Source organism: Pteropus medius, unplaced genomic scaffold (genome assembly GCF_902729225.1).
Source record: "Pteropus medius unplaced genomic scaffold, Ma_sr-lr_union100, whole genome shotgun sequence".
Lineage (NCBI taxonomy): Eukaryota > Metazoa > Chordata > Mammalia > Chiroptera > Pteropodidae > Pteropus > Pteropus medius.
This window is the reverse complement of record NW_024354503.1, coordinates 16019303-16043427: the sequence shown is the minus strand read 5'-3', so window position 1 is coordinate 16043427 and position 24125 is coordinate 16019303. Positions and strand designations below refer to the sequence as shown.

At 40.0% G+C, this 24125-nt stretch overlaps 2 protein-coding genes and 2 pseudogenes across 23 annotated transcripts in view; all 4 read right to left on the bottom strand.

Annotated features, from left to right (window-relative positions):
- Nucleotides 1–201: 201 nt before the first annotated feature.
- MRPS10 (mitochondrial ribosomal protein S10) lies at nucleotides 202–9786 on the bottom strand. Of its 2 annotated transcripts, none has more exons than XM_039854201.1 (7): nucleotides 9678–9786; nucleotides 7308–7372; nucleotides 7146–7243; nucleotides 4030–4166; nucleotides 2999–3107; nucleotides 2097–2186; nucleotides 202–1189 (listed from the first exon to the last, which is right to left on the bottom strand). In XM_039854201.1, the coding sequence occupies exons 2-7, from the start codon at nucleotides 7321–7323 to the stop codon at nucleotides 1106–1108; spliced, it is 534 nt and encodes a 177-aa protein (XP_039710135.1). In that variant the 5' UTR covers nucleotides 7324–7372; nucleotides 9678–9786; the 3' UTR covers nucleotides 202–1105. The 2 variants fall into 2 exon arrangements, with proteins under 2 accessions (XP_039710135.1, XP_039710134.1); XM_039854200.1 differs by having other exon boundaries at nucleotides 7146–7218.
- Nucleotides 4952–5070, bottom strand: LOC120596405 (uncharacterized; annotated as a pseudogene).
- Nucleotides 9787–10924: 1138 nt separating the features above from the next.
- Nucleotides 10925–11043, bottom strand: LOC120596495 (uncharacterized; annotated as a pseudogene).
- Nucleotides 11044–13550: 2507 nt separating this feature from the next.
- TRERF1 (transcriptional regulating factor 1) overlaps nucleotides 13551–24125 on the bottom strand; it is a 187427-nt gene continuing 176852 nt past the window's right edge. For 16 of the 21 annotated variants that reach the window (XM_039854787.1, XM_039854793.1, XM_039854785.1 and 13 more), the window contains 3 exons: nucleotides 23343–23546; nucleotides 20583–20830; nucleotides 13551–17012 (listed from right to left, as the gene is read on the bottom strand). In XM_039854787.1, the coding sequence (XP_039710721.1) occupies nucleotides 16688–17012; nucleotides 20583–20830; nucleotides 23343–23546 (777 nt within the window). In that variant the 3' untranslated portion in view covers nucleotides 13551–16687. The remainder of the gene's footprint in view (nucleotides 17013–20582; nucleotides 20831–23342; nucleotides 23547–24125) is intronic. The other 5 variants (XM_039854794.1, XM_039854800.1, XM_039854797.1 and 2 more) reach the window with 2 other exon arrangements.

Here is a 24125-nt window from a genome sequence, read left to right as displayed (position 1 = left end):
ACACCGACACCCGATAGCAGGTCAGGAAGAGAAGAGGAATTTCGGTTTAAATGGGGGAGTGTGGGACTGAGAAGTCATAACTACTCCAGAGATGTGAAGGAAACCACAAAGGACACAGACCTGATTCTTCTGTAAAAAGGTAACGAATCACTCCCTTGGGGTTGATACATCAATAGTTTCAGCCCATTGCAGTCTTGCTTCTTTCAAGGCTTTAACTACTATTTAATTTCATGGAAAAGTAGACATTTCCAAACAAAAAGGTTGCCATTAACCCAAAGAAAGAGACCTTCGTATCAGTGAGGAATTTAATAAGGAAAATATTTTCTGTCCTTTGCAGTTTTCAAAAGCCATTTTATCTATTCAATTTTTGGTATTTACTATGGTGCTGGGCACACAAAATAAAAGCCTGCTGAATGAATGAATCACAGGATGAGTGAAACAATATAGGTGGTAATTTCTTGAGAGCTCAAATTCCATTAGTGACCCTTTAAGGTAGCCCTGTAAGGATCTGGGCTTCAAGAAGAGTTCAGTGCATGCTACGAGTGTGCCTGATCTGCTGCAAAGTATATCCATTTTCAAGAATGTAATGCTTAAATGAGGTAAATTTGGAGATTATAACTCCCAATGAGTATACGCCAGCCTGCTCTAAGGTAAATACTGAAAACTTTAATTGCTCAGTGTTAATCGAATTAACTGAAGGTTCCTTCTAGGAACCTCAAAAGAAAAAAGTATGTGAGGAATATTTCAAACATTCACTTTCAGATGAATGATATAAATTAAAATCTGTATAATCAAATAATCAAACAATAGCAGAATAACAAAATACAAATTTACTCTTGATATATAGCAGTCAAAATGGTTAACTCGCATTTGTTAAAATCAGCTGAAATGATGACATATGTATAAAGAATAAAGTGGTTCTTTCATTATAGTCCATTGTATCATTAATGTTCCATTCCCTGCTTTCAACTGATCAGGACATGTGGACTCAACACAGCAGGTGGATGAACTGAAAACCGTCTCAACTGGAAGCGCTCTCCATTTCACTGTGCATGGCTGGCCCACCCTCATTTCAAAAGCCGGCATACGTGGTCTCCCTAAGACTTTATGACTTGCTGCCTTCTTTTTCTTCTGGCATTGTTTCCCAGATTGGCTTCTTGATGTGTTCTGGTAACCGTTCTAATTTTGTCTAAAAAGAAAAGAACAAAACTATAGTATAACATGGACTTAACTGAACTCTTTGGTCACAAATTGGATTTATCATTCTTGTTCCCTTAAATCCTCCTGACTCTTTTTCTCTTACCTTTTTCATCTTTTTGTAGGGTTTTGAAACAGAGAAGAAAACTTGATGGTATATAATTCTCACATATGTAATCTGCTTGGTTCTCAATGATGTCCTAGGACTGCCTGCCACCTAATGTAGTCCCCATGTCTAGACAACTAAGAGGGAGGGAGACTTCAGAGGCTGCTCAGGGAGGATGTGGCTGCAGTGACAGGATTCTGTTGACCTGTCATCAAAGCACAGGGAGATGGAGACCCCAACCACTGTGGCAATTCTGCTTCCAGGTTCGCCACAGGCCCTCCCCTCCACTCAGTGGGCCAGGACCAGACTGCAGTGTATCACAATACGGACTGTTGGGGAAGGACATCAAAAAGATGTGACCGCTGGTTTGACCTGCGAGCCGGACCCAGGCAATCGGAAACTCCTTATCCTTCTCCTGTGTTCTAAGATGTGTTATGCTTGCATTCTCTGCTTCCAGACGCTGCTCCAAGGATACAGCCTTGAGATACAAATGTGTTGAGACTATCTGGACTGGATACGTGACTGAGCCCAGTTAAGGCCTCTATATAAACTTTTAAGATGAGGCAGGTGGGTACAGAAATCTAGTCATCTTGCAGCTACACAAGACAAACCTGGTAAGTTCCCTTGCTTATTAAACCTACTGCTTACCATTCTGGAGTGGTCTGCCTCTTTCTTCAGTCTCTCTTTGCCTTGAGCATCCAGGGATGGTTTCAGATTACACTTGGAAAGCTCTGGAGAAGGTTGCGACCCAACACAGATCTCCCCGCAACAGAGGTAGAAATTAAAGTCATACCTTTGTAACTTCCATGGCAACTCCTTCAGGCAAGTTTCGTTGAATGTATTCCAAGTAGACATCTGCTGTACTTCCAGTTAGATGTTCTAACTAAAATTTTAAACATAACATTGGTTCATGCTATGCTGTTAAAACAAACTTTAAGTTTCTGTGGGAAATGGGTGGATAAAATTCTGGGTTTTTCCATTTAAGAGTGAGACTATGTTTTAATTATATTTGTACCCTCAATGTCTAGCACAGTGCTTCCAACATAAAATATGCACAAGTACTTGTTTTAATATTATTTATCAGTCATTTACTATGTGATGGAAATATTCTTGGTGGTTTAGATAAATATCTTATTTAATCCTCACTCTAACCTTATAAGAGAGGTACCATTATTATTCCCATTCTATAGATAAAAGAATTGAGGCACAGGACACATAGCTGGTAAGTGCCAGAACTTGGACCTGGTTTTCTGACTCCAGAATCCATTTTCTCTTTAACCATAAGGCTGTTGATCCTAGCGAAGGCACAAATGAGTAACAGGCAAAGGAAAACCTTAATGCTGCCATCATAGACATGTGAAATCCAGTTAGCATGTGAAAAGATCAGAACTGTGTGAAAACTTTAAATTTTTGAAATGTGAGCAAAAGTATTCCAATGCTATTTTATTGTATAAAAATTAGTCAACATAATCTGCATTACTGAGTTAAATGTGAACTATACTAAAGGATGGCTTTATTTGAGTTTGATTTTCCTATCTGATGCTTCCATAAACACAAAAAGACATCTATCTTCTCTACAACTATTAGGCATACATAGGCTGACTGAAAGGATGTCAACCCAGTCAATGTTAAAACAAAGTTATGATATTCTAGCATGAAATTTGGGCATTTCGAAAATGTCTGAAATAAACTTACTTCCAAACATCTGTAAAGTGTTCTCATTTCATACTGAACTCGGTGCTTCTTGAAAATATGCACAGATTTGAGAAGAGTAAATCGCTCTATTTTTCTTGGAGGTTCATGTCTGAAAATTAATGAGCAAAATAATATACTTAAACTAAGTGATGTTAAAATCTTAGTCACTGATATTAAAGCATGATTCCACAATTTTGTAGGTCAGGCTCATATTCAATTACAGGCATTAACTATCATTTACAGACTTCCATCTGTCAAGGCTGTCATTTATGCTATAAAAGCTGCCGTCATTAAGCTCAGGCCAAAATAAACACTTCAGACAGCAACACAAACACTTCCCACAGAGCCAAAATTGAGCTTTGGCATGAAGGCATGTGCGTGCACACACACCCCTCCCACTTTTATAGCCCTGAAGACCCTTACTGACCAAATATGACTGCGAAAGTAGCACCAGTGTGTTGGACATAGATGTAGTGTCTGCTGTGTTTTACTTATATGTAGGAAAATGTACAGATAAATCTATAATCACAAGACTATAGTCTTGTTATGGGAAACGTAGGTTCCTTCTGTTTTGTTAAAAGGCAAGACTGGCAAAGCCCCAAATGGGCCTTGTTCTACATCAGAAAGAGCAGGTGACAAGAAAAAGGAGGTAGTTATGGCTGACCCTATAGTGACTTCAGGCCCATATAAAGCTCATCTTGCTCAGGAGTGAAATTACTGGGTCACTACTATTTCTCAGAGTAGTTTTGAAACAAACCATGGAGAGTCCAGACACGAGGCTTCTTAGGTCTCCTGTCTATGCAATTCGTAGAGAAAGAATTGTCTTCATTTTCCTGGTTCACGCATTCTAGTATCTACACATTCTAGTAGACAGTAAGGGATGATCCTGCTTAGAATATGACAAACCTGCACTCAACATATCATGAGTTCTACCCCATTTTAAGAGTCAGACCTAGCTAGGATCAGCATCATTTTCCTGATAGCTCATGTTATAGCAGCTGACTGGTCAGATTAAGAAAGATGATACTTACACTTTAATAGAGATACCGAGTTCTTTAGCAGCAAGCATGGCAAAATATTCATAACTGTCCAATACGGCCTTATCATGGCCTTTTACTAAAACTGACAGGCGCTTATATAATGTGTCTGGTTCATCTGAAATGGTTATCTACAATTTTAAAATCAAAAAGAAAAGTTTCAGTCATGGTTCCTCTAATAGTCGCAACTAGAATTTTTTTTTTTTTTGCTTAAACAACAGAAATTTATTTTTCTCAAAGTCCTGGAGGCTGAAAGTCTGAGATAAAGGTGTTGGCAGGTTGGTTTTTTCTGAGGCCTCTCTTTGTTTATAGGTGGCCATCTTCCTCCTTTGTCCTCACATGGTTCTATCTTTTTGTGTGTCCAGATTTTCTCTTCTTATAAGGACACCAGTCATACTGGATTAGTGCCCACCCCTATGACCTTATTTAAACTTACTTCTTTAAAGACCCTATCTCCAAATATAGTCACATTCTGAGGTCCTAGGGGTTAGAATGACTTTGACACATGAATTTTGGGAAGGCAAATTCAGCCCATGACAGGCACATTGGTGATTCTTTAGACCTGGGGAAGAGCGCTTGCCCTGGGATTTCTCCTCACCTTTACCTTGGTCATTATTTTAAATAATATTTTTTATATTTCAATTATAGTTGATATACAATATTATATTAGTTTCAGTTGTGTAATAGTGATTAGACATCTATATATCTCACGAAGTGATCACCCCAATAAACCTAGTACCTATCTGACACCATACATAGTTATTACATTATTGACTATATTCTTTATGCTATCCTTTGTACCTCCATGACTATTTTGTAACTACCATGTTTTTTTTTAGAGGAGGCAACCTTCGGTTGACCTCACAGATTGCAAGGACCTTGTCAGCTTACAATCCGACTTTTTAAAATTTTTTTACGCCTACAGCACCTGGTCTTCCTAGGTGGTCTCCCAACCAAGTACTAAAAAGGCCCGACCCTGTTTAGCTTCCAAGATCAGATAGGATCGGGCTTGTTCTGGGTAGCATGGCCGTAGACTGTAACTACCATTTTGTACTCAATCCCTTCCCTCTTTTCACTTATCCTTCCAACCCCACCTCCCATCTGGTAACCCTCAAAATGTTCTCTATATCCATCTGTTTTTCATTTGTTTATTTTGTTTTTTAGATTCCACAAGTACATAAAATCATATGGCATTTGTCTTTTTCTAACTTACTGTACTCAGCACAATATCCTTGAAGTCCATCATGAAATATCTTTTTCCATCCCTTTTAGTCTGTGTGTGTACAACCAGAAAATTTAACATATTACCCTCAATTGAGAAACTTCAGTTTAGTAATAAATGGGGGAAAAAAATGCTAAGTAATATCTTAACACAGTTAGCTTAAGTATCTAAATACTATCACATTCAGATCTGTACAATTACCCTTAGAATCTATTAAAATACATTTTAAATCAAAAGAATTTCAAGGCAACCTACTAAATCACTAATGGAATCTTCTACCTTAATAGTTATTAAGCCCAAATTCACATTGGGCAAGGATTTTTGGGTCTGTTAACAAAAATAGCTGGATTGAGAATTAAACTCTGCTACTTCTAGCTGAATGACAAGAGGCAAGTCATATAATCTCATTGCACTTTAGTTTTCTTATACGTAAAACAGAATACTGATGCTACAGCTCACAGGATTTCTTTAGGGAACAAATAAAAAACAGATTCAAGTGCTTATAAATGATAAAACATTGTTATATAAAGGTGAACAACTCCTATTCATATTCTTTATTAGGTTTTATTCATGTGTGCCATTAATAGAAAAATTACTCATATCTAATTAAAATGTTCTGACACTGACTATACATATGTCTACCTCTTCCACCCTAATAGTTAAAATCTTAGAAATAATGGGTTTGACATCTGACTTTCTTCCAAGAGGTGAATTACCTTCACTTCATTCATCCATTAAATCAGTAATTTATATTATTAATTCAATGATTCAGGGTTAATTACTTTGCCCCTGAAAGTAGATCTACTTACTAACCAGGAAGCTAGACATTCCCTCTCAATTACCCTAAATAAGGTTGTAAGAATAACAGAATATACTGATATCCTACCTCCTAAGCTGGAGGACAAAGAAAAGGGGAATATAGCCCTTAGATGTGTTCTCAGTAGTTTCTATAAGGTTTTAAAGATATTTTGAATGTCACAAATATTAAAAATTAGGAGATTTCATGTAAAAATCTGAATTTTAGTTTAGCGTGTGGCTAGAGTAAGTAGCAGTTGTCTCATTTGTCAAGGGCACAGCCTGCTATTGCTCCAATCCTGTCACTTTTCCTTACAGGCCTGTCCCATGTAGGTATCTTAGTGGGAGACCCAGGCTGTATATGTAATGTCATGAAAATATATCCAGTATCTACTAAGCAAAGAAAATGAAACGGTAGTACATTATGTATAACACAATTCTATTTTAGTGTGCATGTGTATAGATATGATCATGTGCTGACAAATGTCTAGAAAGATTCACACCAAACTATTAAAGGGAGTTATTTTTAAAGGGTAGAACTGGAAAGATTTGGAATTTGTAAGGATTTTTAAAAATTACATATAACACAAAAACTGAGTTGATGGAATCATGGCTTTTACTTAAATGAAACAAGGTTACGGAGCTACTTCTGGTTTTCTTTACTTGTGCTAATGTTCTTTCTCACTATGAACAATAAAAGCACTGTCCAGGACCAGGCTCAATGTCTTAAAATGAAAACAAAGACTTGACGGCTATAAGAAAAATTTTTTCTAGAACATATCAAGTAGTCTGCATCATTAATCATGACAACTCTTCACATCATGTTGAGTTAAAAGCAAAAGACTGCTCGTTCCCACAGTTATGTGAGTTAAATAATTCATTCCCTTAGAACTTACCTTGATACCCTGAAGAGAATATGAGCACCCAGGGACATTAGCAAATACCCAACTCAGGCACACTGTTCATTTGCCGGTATTCCAGAACAAAATTTTTTTTTTAGTCATGAAGTATTTGGGGAACAACCTCAAATAAAATAATGAAGAAAATGTATTGCTAAAGCAGCTCCTTGTGCCAAGAAATAGAGAGTACATACCGTAGGTTTGGTCAAATCCTTGGGAACATCGACATGTAGGTTTGAAAACTGTACCCATTTCATATTGGTACTGCTGCGTGTGTGGGAAAAAAAGAAACCTAAGTAAAATAGCAGAAAAGCCCATTTTCTTTTTGAGTTTAACATATCCAATTATATACTTACAGAAGAAAACCACCATTTTTGGCTATACTGCTCTTAGAACTGTTTGCAGAAAAATTCCTTGAACCCTTAAAAAAAAAAGGAAACATATCAGAATTAAAGTCAATCCCCAAATCATTCATAGTTTCCATTAAAATCCAAAAGATGTACCACGCTTATTATAATGGCAGTATGTAGTGTCAGATCGGTGCTAAGTAATTAGGGGATCGCTTTATAAATTATATAAATGTCTAACCATTGTACTGTATATCTGAAAGTAATATAAAATAATAATTAAAAAATGAAAAAAATGTACAGTGCTTCAACCAAATGGCTATCTCATTATTTCAGATGTTGGAGTAACTAAAATGCCAAATTAGAGTTTATTTTATAAAAAGAGGACAATGGTAGAGTTGATAATCAAAAAGGACAAAATACTAGAGAATCTATATATTTTAAAGCTTAGAAGAACTTTTTTCAAAAAATCAGCTGACATTAAAATAACAGCTATAAATATTTGGACATCGAAGAAAAATGTAGCTTAATTTCCCCATTAATTTTTACGTAGTAAATGTTCTTCAATATAATACTTATTTTGCCTGAATATTTTTGAGTAATAAAAAAGTATCACAACTTATTAAGAGTTGGAACAAGAATTCTAAAGTACCCTTCTTTTGAAATTTTCATATATCTTCTCCAGCATATGTATTTCTTGCCTTGGCTGGGATAACTAGCTTATATGTAAATCGAAATATACACTAAAACTTACACCTATCTTACACCACATACTGTGGCTCATACTGCAATAATCTAGCTTTTCCAATTCTTTACTGTCAGCTCCCCCTGGTGGATCAAAACTTCTAGTTGTAAGAAACCTATGGTGTTGTACATAATTTGCCATCTGCTTTTCCATAACTTTCCTGAGATTTAAAAGCATAACTGGAGAAAGAGGATCCTTAACAATACTTTGAAGATGAGAATAACAGTTTAGCACAAATAAAGCTTAATTAAAACAACTGAGGGTCACCTAAGTATGTTTAAAAAGCCTATGCTTAGCTTACTGTCTTTCCTCTCTACCCAAGATGGAGGCAAACAAACTCTTCTTTTCTCCCTTGGATCAAGGGGTTAAACAAAAAGAAGAAAATCAGGCACAATACAAGGCAGGAAGAGGTAAGTGCCATTCTCCATACATAATCACAGAGAAAACTCTCTTCCCGCATTTATGCCAATGACCCCAACAATCCAGTTGTGCAAAAGGACCACGGGTCTAAAGAATAAGACACTTCCCAATCACATTCTTCTAGTATGAAACTCTGCTTTTAAAAGTTGTCACAATGCTGTTATATCTGTCTGGGTGTGACTTAGTAGTTTAAAATTTCAACCTCTAACACTATTTGACTTAAGAACAGTGGTTCTCAAAGTGTTGTCTGAGGACCTCTGGGGGTGGGGAGGGGCGGGCTGAAACACTTTAAAGGGACCTTGGAGTACGGAGGGGTTATTTGCAACGTTTCCATTTGCATTCTCTTACAAATATACAGTGAACTTTTCCAGAGGTTGCACGATGTGTGATATAGTAACAGATTGAATACAAAAGCAGACAAGAGAATCCAGCTGTCTTCTATTAGACATTGGAGGTTTGCAAAAAACGGAAAACATAACCACTCCTCACTAAATTTATTTTGGAAAACTTATTTTCCACAAAAATGTTGATTATGTTAACATGTAATGAGTTTATTAGTGTTATTTTAAGTGAATTAGCCTTTTTAAGATTCTCAGTTTTATTTTTTAATAAGCTAAACATCGATAGCTAAAACCCGACCAAAAAAAGTTCTTTGGAGTCCTCGACCATGTTTAGATTGTAAAGTGGTGACGAGGCCGAAAAACTTGAGAACCCCGGCTTAAGATTTTGCTTCTCCAAAAAACCGCGCAGAGGATAGTCAAATTGCTCCTCTGACTTCTGTGACTCTCATCTAAATCCCAGAGCCCTTGGATACGAAGTTATCTCAATTTAGTTCCGTGGGAAAAATCTAAACTCTCGCGCCAGCTCAGCCCCTAATTTTCGTGAAGCAAGCTTTCTGACTTCTCTGAGCTTCGGTTTATTTTGCTAATATGAAAGGAGGGATGTAGAACATATGATGTCCAACCTCTTTTTCAGCTCTGGCATTCCATGATTTTTCCTGTTCCTGTCTTTGCCCTAACTCATTAACTTACGTTTTATTTTATGAAATAATTCGACATAAAATCAGCCCCTTTCTTGCCACTTTCCGGCAAACAACGAGCCGAGGTGCAGAATACTATAGCAGAAGGCTCCTGTTGCGCAGAACGACGATTGACAGCCAAACTTAGTGGCAACTGCCCTCGTCGGCCCGCCTTCCTTCCCCAGTCTCCCGGTACCTGCCGCAGGAGCCCGCACACGGACCCGATGGCCGCTCGCACCGCCATTTTGCTGTACCGGTTTTCCAGGATCGCTTCCGGGGTCAGCGCGTCCTCAGATCATAGAGTTCTGCAAAAGGAGAGAGTATCTCTTCGTATCCGCCACAGGAACAACCATAGAGACGTGATTTTGTGCCCTTTTTTTTTTTTTTTTTTTTTTTTGAGAGTTGGACGGAGAATCCAGCTGTCTTCTCGTGGGTCGGCTATCAGCCTGATACTCAGTATTGATGAAGTTCTTTCATCCCGTATCTAGATAGTTACCAACTTCCAGAAACGAAAAGATTAAAAATTAAAAAAAAATCAACACTTTGTAGTATCTAACTAAAGTATTGTGCAAATGTAAAGTTTTTTTCCACCCCTCCCCACAGTAGATATTACTCACCCTATTTTGCAGGCAAGAGAACCAAGGAAGGGGTAGATGCTTTGCCCAGCATCTCACAAACTGATTAAAGATCTAGGGCCCAAACCCAATTTTCCTGCCCCTTAGACTGACCTCTGTTTACTAGAACTCAGTCCATGTGCAGGTGTGGCAGAGATCCCCAGTGCAGCCCTATACCAGAGTGTGGAAACACCACACTTTACCTCTGTGCAGTTCTGCTGTGCTCAGCTGTGCCTCACTTTGGCAGGCTGTCCAGTGCCCTTTTCAGAACTAGGTTCCTTCTCTGAACTGTGACCCTCAAAAGTGGCGGGTCTCTCTCAGCCAGTGGGGTTTTCCAACAGCTCTCCATCTCTCTTACTGCTTCTGGCATCAGTCCTTCTATATGGCAATTCTATGATAGCTCCTCAGTTGGCCTCTTTTCTCTTGAGTAACCTCAGCTGGGTGAGGGTTCTGCAGTCACAATGATGGTGACATTAAAGCTTTCGAATAACTTTCACCTATGTTAGCTAATCCGGCCCTCATAAAAAAAAAACAAAAACAAAAACATAAATTTTATTCTAATTTTATAGGTGAGGAAACTGAGGCTCGAAGATGAAATGGCTTATTCAAAGCCATACGGTTAGTTAGTTACAGCTGAACCAATAACCATATTCAAGATCCTAATTCAATGCCTTTCCACCTCTGCAGTGGGCTGGTGCTGACTCTGTGATCCACTGCAGTTCTATTTAAGACTCTTTAGGATTTGAGGATTAATGATCCTCACTTCCCCACCCTCCTGAAAGAAAAGGTGTTCATTATTTTTTTTTTAATTTTATTTATTTATTTTTAATGCCTACAGCACCTGGTATTCCTAGGTGGTCTCCCATCCAAGCACTAACCAGGTCCGACCCTGCTTAGCTTCCGAGATCAGACGAGACTGGGCACGTTCAGGGTGGCATGGCCGTAGACTTATTTTTTATTTTAAAAGACACTTGTGGCCTGGACTGCTCCTATAACTAAAAAAGTAGGCTTAAAGCACCCTTGAGAACTGAATGCCTTCTCCATTCCTGTGACCAAGCATGGTCTCTTCATTGATGAGCTCTCTCTGCTCATGAATAGTTTCTGCTCCCTCAGAACTGTGCCTTGCACATGGCCACTGCTCGCTGCCTGTGGCTCGCTAAGTTTCTCCATTCATATTCTCAAATGTGGGAATTTTATTTGGTTCCCTCATTTTCCTGGGCTAAGCTATGTCATGTGTCACCAAGTGGCCTACAGGCTTAATAGCTTGACATCAAATGGTGCCAACTCTGGTCCAATTAGTTGGGGGCAAGGCAGGAGGGAGTCATTGTGAGGGTTAAACCCAGATTTTGCCAATAGTGAGGCTGTGGACAAGGCTTTCTGGCACGGTGTGTGGGCAAGGACAGTTTTCTGAAGCTTGACCTGTCTATTATAGGTCTCTTCCCTATTACTTAAACTTTCAAACCTCTGACCTAAGGTAGATAAGCAGGAAGCTAAATGATTCTGGATAGTCGATGAAAATATATCTTGCTTTATAGCCAGGAAAAATACAAGTATGTGCGTCAAATATTTTTAAGTTATGTCATATTTTGATTGCATCAGTTGTTCTGTTTTATTTTTTATTTTTAAATTTTTTTTCAGTTGTTCTGTTTTAAAAGACAGCCCTTTTTTCTTTGTTGTGATGGTTTCATGGTTATATACTTATCTCCAAACTCATTATGTTGTATACAGTAAATATGTATAGCTTTTTAATGTCAATCATGTCTCCAGAAAGTGGTTAAAAATGACAATATTGCCAAAAAAAAAAAAAAATCACACAAGCAAAGGAAGCAATGACTCAAAAATGAGATCAGTATTGTATGTAACAATATATATGCTGGAATGCAAAACAAGTATGTATGGCTGTTCTGGCCTTTACAATTCAAACAGAAACATTAAACACTTCCCTTGGGCCAGTGGGATGAGGAAAGGACAGCCATTTTCAAGAAATCCTCTCATATAAATAATCAGCCCTTTGGCTCTTTTGTACAGAAATACATGTGATCCAAAGATCACTTGGGTTCACTTAGGGATATAGTATTCAATTTCTTAACCTGCCTTCCTAATTATGTTTTGCTTTTGTCAACATTAAAACTCATCCTCATTCCTAGAGCAAAACTCAGCTGGCTGACTATGGCCGAGGAGTCCGTGGAATTCAGAACCGACTTTAGGTAAATTTAGATTTTATTTACACACACACACACACACACACACACACACACACACACACCCCAAACCTGGAAGATTAGAGGTAATTAATTTAAAAAATAGTTGCTCATCACCTATTTTAAGTTGCTGTGTATTGTGTGGGTGATGGTGACTGCGTTCAGAATGTAACATGACCTTTGCTCTTCCCAATAGTGGAATTGGATCAGTTCCCAGGGCCCCATATGTTCTTTCAAAGTATTAAATTCCTTGGCAGAAAGGAATGATGTCACAGTCTTCTTTATACACTCAACTCCTCCATGTATAATAAAATATGGAATAGTGCCTGGTACATGGGGCTCACCAGTACTGAATGAATAACAATAGAAGAAAGTCTTCATATTGGACACTTGAGCCTCTTGAAGCAGAATTTAAATATATAACACTGGCTAAATGCACACTGCTTCGAGGAATAGCTGTTTTATTTTACATAGGACTAACATTGATAGCTAAAATTAAAGCAAAAACAAACAAAAAAAACCCCCCTCGACAAAAACCCTAGATCAAGGTCTTAACAGGTATGCCCCACTGATGGCGAATTCTGTATAAATCCAGAATTTCAGATTTTTCTTAGTTTGTTGTAAACACACTCTTCAGAACTTGGAAATCCAGTTAAGCAATGTGTGCAAACCAGGGTGGATTTCATTGTGAGATAGCTGTGTGAGTACGAGCTTCCCTAAGCCACAGCTGGACTGCTGTGGTTAGAGACCACCACCCTTTTGAGTGGTGTATTCACTGCTTGAGCAGAAATGTACATCCTGGCCTCCAGGGTGTAGTGAGGGCACCTTAATCAGCATTAAATCTGACTAGCAGGCCTCTAAATGAATCTACAGAAACCAATTAACAGGTAAATTAGCATTTATCCAGCATTGAGAAGTCATTTCAGCGACTAGAAATAAGGGATGTTTCAGCCAAATGAAACTCAAAAGAAAACATTTTATTTTCAGAGCAGCTGATGCAATATTGAATCAGGTTTTCACAAATGAATATGACAGTGTCTATTTGGTTACATCTCTATTTGAAGAACGCCTCTCTATAGGAACTGTAATAAATTTTTGAGGAAGCTAATGAGTGGAACCTTTTAAGTAAAATTCTCCTGGCTCTCTTTTTGAAAAAAGTATTGTGATAATTAAAAAAAAAAAAAAATTCTTATCACTCAGGGGGAAAACCAACCTAGAATGCCCCAGTTGTTTTTAAGGAATGCACCTTTTAAGGACAAGTCTATAAAACAGCTTTATTTATTTGTTACATATGATGTTTAAATATAACTTTGCTTTCAAGCTTCAAACTTTTTTTAAACCCCTGGTAAAATAAGACTTTTGGTTCGCCTTAACAAAAACTGACCGAGGAAGAAACATTTTTAGCAAAATGTATTATAAAATTCACTAGAAAATACTGTCCTCTTTTTGCCAAAATGTTACATAAAATCCTTATTAAAAATACACACATTACAAAAGAAAAATTATGAATATGCTATACATAGTGCTCTTGATATGGACCAAGGGACCTGCATTCCGGGGAAAATACAGTTAAGCACACTAGATATTACGATGTCAACTTATAATAGTGCAAACCTGAATAAATTACATCCTAAAATGGAAGGCATGCAAGTCATTTGCTGAGAATAGAACATAACGAAGCCAGAACAGGAAGCAATCGCAACCACTACTTAAAAATGTTTTCATTTTTATTACATTAATTTTTTTCAAAAATACTTTTCTTTACAATAGAACTCCTAGAAAATATTTACAACCTTCCTCTAATAAAATATAACAGCAGTTAAATATATTTGAAAATAAGATGGGTTTTTCCATAAAATATATCTGTTAACTTTTTATATACAAGCTTTCTCAAAGAAATCTAAATTCACTAATGAAAAACCATCTGATAGTAAACAGTAACCATGTTGAAGACATTGACTTTTAGGAAGAAAAGTTCTCTGGGATGGGGAGGGGTGGGGGAAGCTAAAACACAACACATACATGCAAGCAGAATCATTTCAGAAAAGAAATAAGTACAATGTTTTACTATGAAGTCAATTCTTTTAAGTTAATATTGTCAAGAAATACTAATTCAGGAATTTGAACTGTCTCGTTAAGGAGGAGTTCTTTGGTTATTTCAAGTCAGAAACGCTTACACTGTACTGCATGGAAAATCAAAATTAAATTGTGCATTATATTTTTGCCTTGGCAACTCAGTTTATTTTTAATGTTTAAAACTGGAATGGCTGGGCAAGTCTCCAAATGGAATGAATACATTTGCTTTACAAACATTTTTCTGGGTGTTTGCTCCTTTGATAGATAAGCTTTCACAGACCCAATAGAACCTTTCCAGAATCACTCTCAGACATCCGCCAGCAGAAGGAAGTAGTCACTGGAACAGATGCGATTGGCCAATATTAACGTTGGAATGGTTCTGGAATAGTTCTGCCACATTGATACACACCGCCCAGGCAGTTCTGAACTCAAAACATATGAGAATAACCTGTCTGAAATGGCAGCAAAAACCCTTTTTTCCCTCAAAGAAAAGATGAAGGGAGCCTCCAAGACTTCTTTTCTGAAAACAGAGTGATAGAAATGAAAAGAACCTTTGTATTTATCTTCTGCCCAAGGCTTTCCTGAGATTCAGAGAGTACTGCCTATGTGGGGCCGCGGTGGGCCACGAGTATGTGCTAAACGCTTTTGCAGAATCAAACCTAAAAAGGATGCTCGGGTCTTATCCTCATGTTTCCGCTGACATTTTCTCTAATGTCAAACTATTAATGTGCCATAGTGAAGTGGCCCGGCACCTACATGAGCTAGGGAAACAGCTTACTTGGGGCAGGCGAGGCCTGAAAGCCCCCTCTCCGGAAGTCACACAGCATTAAACCTGTGGGCCACCGGCAGGGTCCTCTATGCTGGGGCCTCTTCGCAGTCTGAAGGCACACACTCCTTTGCCCTAACAGTGGGACAGGTCAGTCTGACTCAGCTCAAAAGCCTGAGCGAAATGCCACATTTGAAGGATTACAGGTTTATTTTACCTTCAAGTACAAACAGCAACCCTGATGACAGGGACAGGAGGAGGCAGAGTTATGTAGCTTGGAGAATTCTAGAAGTGCTTTGGTAAATGACTTAATGAATACATTCATTGTTTGAATGCAAACATTGTAGATAAAGTGGTATCCAAAACCATTTTTGTTGGCTTTTAATGCTATTTCCTTTGTATTTGCTATCAAATTGGTTAGAAAACCCTTTTCTCATAGCGTCAAGGTAAACTTTGGTCCAACATAGATGAATTACAGCAAAATCCCAAGCGAATGAGGCTTCACAGTACTTTTAAATGGCACGGAGTCATTTCAGAACTCCACTATTAACATGTTGCAAAAAACAACAACGGGCTCTTCCAGTCTAGTTTTTGGGCAAAAGAACAGTTCTTGGCATTCCCGGTATTTCAATGTGTGCCTCTCAACCACTCTCCCCAACCCACCCCCTAAAAACAGCCCTGGAAACCTAATAGCTGAGGTTATTTTCCTCCACATAGGCCCCCAGTGGACTCACACTGAAAGACAGGTCTGCCAACCCATGATGGAGCCAACCAGCCCCCAGGGAACATGGAAGAGGATGCAGCACTTGCTCTATGAACAGGTCTTTAGTAAATCACTGTCAAGGAGTGCAAGTCTGAAATTATACAGTACTTGGTTCCTAGAAATGGGCCAACGAGTGACAGGCAAGGCAGGGAATAAAACTTGTTTTCTCATTTGCTCAACTCTTCCAACGACGTGTGTGCTAGAGGAAAGCGCGGCACATGAGGGCTTACTTTGCTTTCTGGAAAGCTACCCGCTAGCATAGTCTCCTGGCAAAGATGCCAAGTTCACTGCAAACTACAGAATGAGGTCAGAACAGAACGAAAATAACTCTTGGCGGGAAAGGATGGCCCAAGGCCCCAGCAAGAAGAGGGGAGCCTGCTTCTTACACACACACACCCCGACACCCACTCCCCCACACACACACATTTTTTTTTCTCTCTCACTGCAAGCTTTGGGATAAAAGGCAACCAGGATGGTTGACATCCGAAAGCAAAAGAACACGAAAGTCAGGTTCATTTCCTGCCAGGAATGAGTTCATGGGAATGTAGCCCAGATGAAACACCTCTTAACAGAGTTGTGCCAATTATTTATTCCCTTCAACCACTCACAAAAGCAATTTTTTTTTAAATAAAAGAAAAAGAAACTGGATTTTTTTTTCTAAACCTGAAAAAACAACTTTTTAAACAGGTAGTTTAAAATGGTTACAAAACAAGCAGGCAGTCCAGGTTTCCTGATTAATGAAGATGGAGGCCATGAGTTTTCATTGTCTCTAAGTGACAAACGGCTTTATAGTTCTGTGTCACCCTGAAGCAAAACTGAATCTTGATCATCCAAGAGGAGATCGGTGTCCACGACCTCAGCTTCTTCCATGACGCCGCCTAACTGCTGGACAACGTCGTCATCGAGGATGTCCACATCCTTGATGGGTTTGATCAGACTCAGCTGGTCCAGGGGCAGCAGCCCAGGTGCCCCCACTGGCCCCGTAGTCCTCTCGATCGTGGCTGCCATTTCAGCTGCGAAAGCCGCCTTCTGAGCCTTTTGCCTCTGCTGTTCCTCCTGCTGCCTGTGAGTTTTCATGTGTGCATTTCGGCTTTTGATCTTGAAGAAGACTCTAAAAATGAAGGAAAAGCAGCGTGTGAAATTTAGAAGTAGATCTGAGTTCTTGGAAATTCTGGTGTCCTACAGGGAATAGGGGGAGGGGAGGAGGTGCGTGGTCTGACATACTGTTTGGGGTGGCTTAGACAGAGTCCTAGCTCCTTAGTTGCTAGGACCTCCTCCTCCAGTAACCTATCACTTCTCTCTCCTCTCCAAGTATTATAAGAAAAGGGGTTGGGATAGAAACACATTTACAGTGTGTCAGGCTTCCTTCCTGTGGCAATGGAGGAAAAATTCTCAAAGGCCTTCCTGTCCATCTGTGGTCTGGAACACATGCCCTTTCTCTTCTTGCAGCTTCCTGCTTTCTCTCTCTATCACTAACCAAGTCCTCTCTACCAATCTGAGAATCCCCGACCCATGCTGCCAAGCTCTGATAGTTCCCATCATCCCCCTCTGGCCCGTGTCCCTATTCTCTGGCAGTCAGAATTCTTTAGGATCTGAACACACCTTCCTCTACTCTCTCCTACTGAACCGCTGTCCTCCACTTCAGTTCAAGTGCTCTTCTCAAGGTCACCAGTAACTCTGTTTGGCCAAATCCAATGGCCCCTCTTCTGTCTTTAGTGTACTTGACTTCTGAGCTGCATTCCCCATTCCTTTGTACCTGAGACCCCTTTTTGTTGGTCATCCTATTATCATTTCCTACTGTTTGCTTTAGAACAAAACAGTGGTTCTCAGCTGGGGGTGATTTTGCCTCCCAGGGAACATCTGGCAATGTCTGGTAACATTTTTGATCGTCAAAACTGGGCAGAGGCCAGGGATGCTGCTAAACATTCTATAATACTGGAGGAAGCCCTTCTTCCCCTCAAAAGAATTATCAGGCCCAAAATATCAGTGCTGAGGTTGGGAAACCCTGGGATAAGTGATCTGCAAACTATGGTCAATGGGCCAAATTCAGCCCATTGCCTGTCTTTGTAAATAAAGTTATCGGAACACAGCCACATCTATTTGTTTATGTACTGTCTATGATTGCTTTTATAATACAATGGCAGAGATGAGTAGTTGTGACAAAGACAGTATGATCTGCATACTAAAATAGTCTCCCTGGACCTTTTTCAGAAGTTTGCCCAGATATGACACTGAATTTTTTGAAGAGAGAGTGGCATAAATACTCTATTTTAGGGGTCCCCAACCCCCAGGTCATGGACTAGCACCAATCTGTGGCCTGTTAGGAACAGCAGGAGGCGAGCAGCAGGAGAGCGATTGAGGGTTCATCTGTACTTGCAGCCACTCCCCAGCACTAGCATCACCGCCTCAGCTCCACTTCAGATCATCAGGCATTGCATTCTCATAGGAGCACTGGTCCCTGGTGCCAAAAAGGTTGGGGACCACTGCTCTCTATTCACTCCTGAGCTCATTAAGGAAAAAAATTTGCTTTCTAAGAACAAAGTCAAACAGTTGATGAATCACAACTGGATATACTAAAAACTGAATTTCAGCAGCTATAAGAGGCATTCTGCAAACATTTACCTAATGTTATTCCTAGTCTGCAAAACCACAGAAAATATTTCTATTTTCCATAAAATCTTAACAGGAGTTATGGTAAAAAAAAAAAAAAATCCCAAGCAACATAAAAACAAGACAAGAAAAACATTTAATGGATGTCAATGAAAGAGCCAGAAAGCTTGAAATACTTTTTTCATATTAATTTTTGTTAAAATGTCCTTTGTCTCCACCTGGTGGAATAAGAAGTTGCAGCCTGTTTGAGCAGAGTGAGTGGAAGGTGCTGCCACCTCTTAGAGGAAACTGGAAAGATCTGGATTGTTCCCCACCCCCCACTCCTGCCCCATTACCCCAAAGTGGGAGTTAACAGGAGTCAGTGTGAGGAAGTTTCATTATTTCAAGTATATAAGCCTAATGATCAATCCAGGGGGGCAGTTCTTCCATGGTGACATAAAAATGTTATCAGATATCACATCCTGGCTCTGAAGGACATCAGAACGGAGAGGGGACTGACACTTAAATCCATCTCCCTCATCTTTGCACTTCAGAGAGGGAAGAGAGCCGCTAGTTCCAATTCACATTGGCAAGTGTCACCTAATTGAGTTAGATTTATTCAGAGGCTAAGAGCATGGGCCCAGGGCCAGACCACATGGTGTGAATCCCCACTCAGCTGTGCACTGTGACAAGCAGCTTAATCTTTCTGTGTCTCAGTTTCTCTGCTTGTAAAAAAGCAGCTACTAAAAGTATCTATTTTATAAGGCTATTGTAAAGATTAAATTAACCAATATATGTAAAAATCCTTTAAAAGAGTGCCAGGCACATAGTGAGTACCTGATAAATAAATGGCAGCTACTGTTAAGTTGCCTGTAATATACTGTGAAAATGCATATTACAAGTAGAGATCCCAGTTGGCCTCATTCATACAACTAGGGATGTTTTCTTGGTAGAGTCAACAGCTACCTGGACAGCATCTCTCCAGGTAACATTTCTCTTCTTGTTTGAGGCACTGGAGATAGTGGCAAGAGGAACACGGCAAGGGTCTTAAAGGGTGTCACTGATGACAGTGTTATACCCCTCGAGTCAGGGCAGACTCATTGAGAAGTAAACTGGAATTCTATACAAGATGCTATGGGAGGGAATCATGTGCATCTTACCATCACTGATATTTTCTACCTAAAGTAAATAAACAAACAATGCAAACCAACGGGATGGAGCAGCGGTCAGGAGTCCAGGCTCTGCATCTGAACACAGCTGGGTTCAAATATCAGCTCTGCTCTTACTGCTGGTGTGACCTGGGGCAAGTCATTTTACCTAACTTTCAAACCTTATTTGTAAAACAAAGATAAAAACAGTATCTGCATAACACAAAGTTTCTGTGTTAGGATTAAATTACCTCATGCACATAAAGTAGATAACAAAATAAGTGCTCAGTAGATGTTAGCTATTATTATTATTACCCACTGTCAGTTTCTCTCACTTAATTGTTGTTTTAAATTACACTTAAAAGGGCAGAGATGACAAATAGTTTTCATCTCATGAGTCAACTCTGATCAATTGGTTGGGCCAGCTTGAAGCATTATGATGGAAAGGATTTGAAGTCTTGTCTTAATGTGGTAGCAAAGAGTGCAGCGATTGATTAGTGATGTCTGTCCTGGGCACAGGAATGAGCAGTATTGGTATGGAAGCTGTCTCTGCTACAGAGAGTTCCTGATTAGATGTCTTAGAGCCATTCTCAAACTCAGCAGGGATGCAAAGAGAGAAGCAGTAAATATGGTCTGGGTGTGAAAGGAAGAAGTGCGAATCAGTCTCATCTACCATATTTGGAAAAGAGTGAAGTTTTGTCACTAGAGGTTTACTCTCTGAAGATGTCCATCCTTATTAGGCTTTAAGACACTCATTCTGAGTCAGAGACAAGGTCTACCCACCCAGAGGCACCATGCAGACCCCACGAATGGTATAAGCAAGAATCTGGAGAGTCTGGGTTCTCTTTCTAGCTGAAGAATCCTCAGACCATCTTAGCCTGGCCCCCAACAGAGTGATTATCCATCACAAACTTAGATTCAGTCCTTGGTCCAGTTCCACCTACTTGCCACACTCCTTGCAGGGGAAGATGGTGGTGGGGTCTGTCTCGCCACTGGTGGTGCTATGAGAGGGCGAGCTCTTCACTGAGCAGTACCCGCTCTGGGCACTGCCAGGCTTCTGCTTCCCAGAGGGGACAGCACCCCGAGCTTTGGTCACCTGGTTGGTGCCACCATGGATGCGGGCGTGGCCGTTCAGTGCCTGTCGAGAGCTGAACACCTGGGGAAGAAAGGGAGTGACATGACATCTACAGTCCTGAAAAGGAAATTAGGGTTATTAGTTACTCAATGGTAAAACACGTGATACTTGAAACAGTGTCTAATGACAGGGTGCAAGGGTTTTACATAAGCAAACTTTGGGCACGTGCTAAAGAAAGTAGAGAGATCAAACAGCACAATCACAAATGCTGTGCCAACAAAATACCCCATCGTTGTTATAACCAGAAGACGAGAGGTGATGCGGCACAGTGTGAAGGCCAAAGCTGTACGTCAGGAGACTAGGGGGCTAGATCCAGCACCTCTGTCTAACAGGGAGGCTCTTGGGCCATTCTCCCTCCATCCACATTATTTTTTTTCCATCTGTAAAATGAGTTGGGTTGGACCAGCTTTCAAACTTCTTTTAAGCAGGAAACTACTTTTTCTTTTTTTGCCCTTTCCTTCTTTCTTCACTTTTCTTTTTTCTTCAGCAAATCAGGTCTTACTCAAAAGCTCAAAGTTTAAAGCAGAGGCGCTCTGCCTGAAAGAGAGATAGCACCCCAGAATTGAGCCTATTTGTTCAGCTTCCCCTCTCCCCAGGAAGCCCTAGAACCCCAAGGAACACAATTTGAAAAACCATCAGCAGCTTTGACACATTCTATATCCAAACCCCAATCAGGTGCCCATTATTGAAGCAATGTTTCAGACCCCCCCAATTTTATTATAGGATGATAAAAAAGGGAAGGATCTTGACATTTTTTGAAGCTTACCATAAAGCAGGATTTCCCAACCTCAATACTACTGACATTTGGGGTTGGGTAACTCTTGAGGGTGGGGGGACTGTTGTGCAGGATGTTTAGCAGCATCCCTGGCTTCTACCCACCAGATGCTATCCACCTCTTCAGTTGTGACAAAAATATCTCTGGACAATGCCAAACATTCAGGGGGAACAAAATCATTCTCAGTTGAGAACCACTGTTGTAAAGGGATATAATCAACATCCCTGAATTCCAAGAGCCCCAACTCCTGCTTGTTAAATGCATCAGCTAATGGGAGTACCCCCTGAGCTGCCCAGCTGTTAAGTGGTTACTCTGTTAAGTTCATGAGCTCCGTTTATGGTCTTACAGAGAAAAAAATCTATTGCTAATTTAGCAACCCAAACATCCATGGTTAGGCAAGGATTAAAACTAACAGGCTTTTTTTCCCTGTGATTTTAAAGTTATTAAAAAAGTATCCATCTTGCTGAGTCCTTCTGATTGGGAAATGTAAAAGATAAGGTCTCACTCAGTAAAGAATTTACTGTACATCAACACTAAGAGTTGAGGAAGCATCCAACTTCTAAACAAATTCACCAAGAAGTACTGTCACTTAAAGTCACATTTTAATTATCCCCAAACGGAAGCAGTCTATACAAAATGGCAATGATGGAGTGAAGCGTCCAGATCATCAAACATCAAAGACAGAAACAAACTAGCAATTTCTTAAGTTCTTTTCAAAGCTAGTGCAAAATGTCTATATATATTTTTTAACCTTTTCATTTTTTGTTAAATGTAAATCAAGTGAATTTCTGCTTTAGGTTCTAAATATTGTAAAGACTATTACTTTCTTCATCTAAGTGACAGACTCACTGAGCAGCATTCAATACACTCTGGAAAACAGCATTGTTCTATATAATGTATAAGCAAAGATAAGTGCTCACTTGAGGAAAACAGGGCTTCTTGTGAAAACAGCAAAATTCTTACTCTTCAAGTAATCACTCTAGAACTTGCCTGTACGGGTGTGCCTGGTTTTAAGAAACCTGATTTGGGAAATCTCAATAACGCAGGCTAGTGGGGAGCCTGTGAGGGACTGAGAGTCCAAAGTAAACAACTATTAAAAAATATCCCTTAAAATATACAGGGAGCTTTAGACGAGGCCAGTACAGATTCTGAAAGGCCTTCCTTTAGTGCTCAGAATAATCAAATGGTGAATTGGTTTTATTTTAGCTAAATGATGCTTCTAACATATTTAAAAAATACTAAGCTACGTAATTAGACAGACTCCTTAGTACATCTTTTTTGTTTCCCCCAAAGAATACAAAAATAAAGTTTAGCTAAATCTTTATAATTATGTTACAAAAGGACAATCCTCTGTGGGCTCTCCCAGTGCATTTAAATGCAACAGGGCATAACCTGGGTTGACACCCAGCCCAGAGGAGTGGAGAGGCGCCAAGAAATGGAGAGTGTAAGTTCTGGAGGCCAAAGCTCCCTGCAGAGCCATGAGCACCGGCACGAAAGGGCACCGACTCGCAGCTTCCCAGGGCGGGGTCCTACTTTGTACCCTCTGAGCACGCAGCACAGTGCTCGACAAAGAACACACCCTCTAGAAATACCTGCTGGCCGAATGAGTAAGTAAATATAATGGGATGAAAGAAAGACCACCACAACGACATGGAATTCTCTCTGCCAAACTGTCACTGCAGAAAAGCGCACCCTTTCTAAAATGCATCGTCTCTTAAAAAGCCAGGCACAGCCGTACATCTGGCCCTTCCTAGTCCCAGATCCCCGAAGGACGGAGGACACAGAGACACTTACAGCCCCACAGTTGGGCATTTCACAGATGAAGGAGCCCGAGGGCTGGCTGAGGGCCTGCAGGGGTGGCCCCTCTGTGGGAGCCAGGACTGGGCCTGGCTGTGGCTCTGGGGACTTCGGTACTTCACTCTCTTCTTCTCTTGTGGATTTCCTATCTTCTTCCGGGTCCTCCTCCTCCTCCTCTAACTCTTCTTCTTCTTCACTCGTCTAGTGTCAAGGCAATAAAAGCAGAAAGGGGAAAGTCCCCAGATGGCAGTTTTAGTGATGAAAAGAACCTACAGGCCAGGATACGGTCTCTACTCGGTTGGTCATTGGATGCTTGAAATTTTGAGGTCAAGGAAGTCCCCCTGACCCACTTTGGGTCTCATTATTTATATAAAAATATTTCAAGGCAGGGAGGAGAGGTTTCTGTATGTAGAGTTTCTCCACCTTGTCTCCCCCCGTGTACCCTGAAACTGACTAAAACCCAGGCAGGCTGCCCCACTTGAGTCTGTCTCCCCAGGGCAATAATGAGGGCTTTCGAGCAATAACAATACGGTGGAACCCTTTAAAGAGAGACTATAGACCTATCATGATTTGTCTTATAGGCCTTATATAACACATTTCCATGCGAGATGCCCAAGATGGTGATTTGGCCTGTGGAAAGTGCATGACACATAGCGTTTTGATGCGCTCCTGTGCTCTGTTCTTGTCAGAAAAGAGAATCAAAGAGTTTGAAAAAGGGAGAAAATGGAAGGGGATATTCCCTTTTATTTATCATGTGCTTTTTTCCCACTCTGGTCTCTG

Excerpts from the sequence above, each read along its gene's own strand:
- MRPS10 (XM_039854200.1), bottom strand. The coding sequence starts at position 9,725 with ATGGCGGTGCGAGCGGCCATCGGGTCCGTGTGCGGGCTCCTGCGGCAG. Across the intron at positions 3,108-4,029 it reads CTCGGTATCTCTATTAAAGT|ACATGAACCTCCAAGAAAAA; the intron begins GTAAGTATCATC and ends ATTAATTTTCAG. Across the intron at positions 1,190-2,096 it reads TTGCCATGGAAGTTACAAAG|ACAAAATTAGAACGGTTACC; the intron begins GTATGACTTTAA and ends TTTTCTTTTTAG.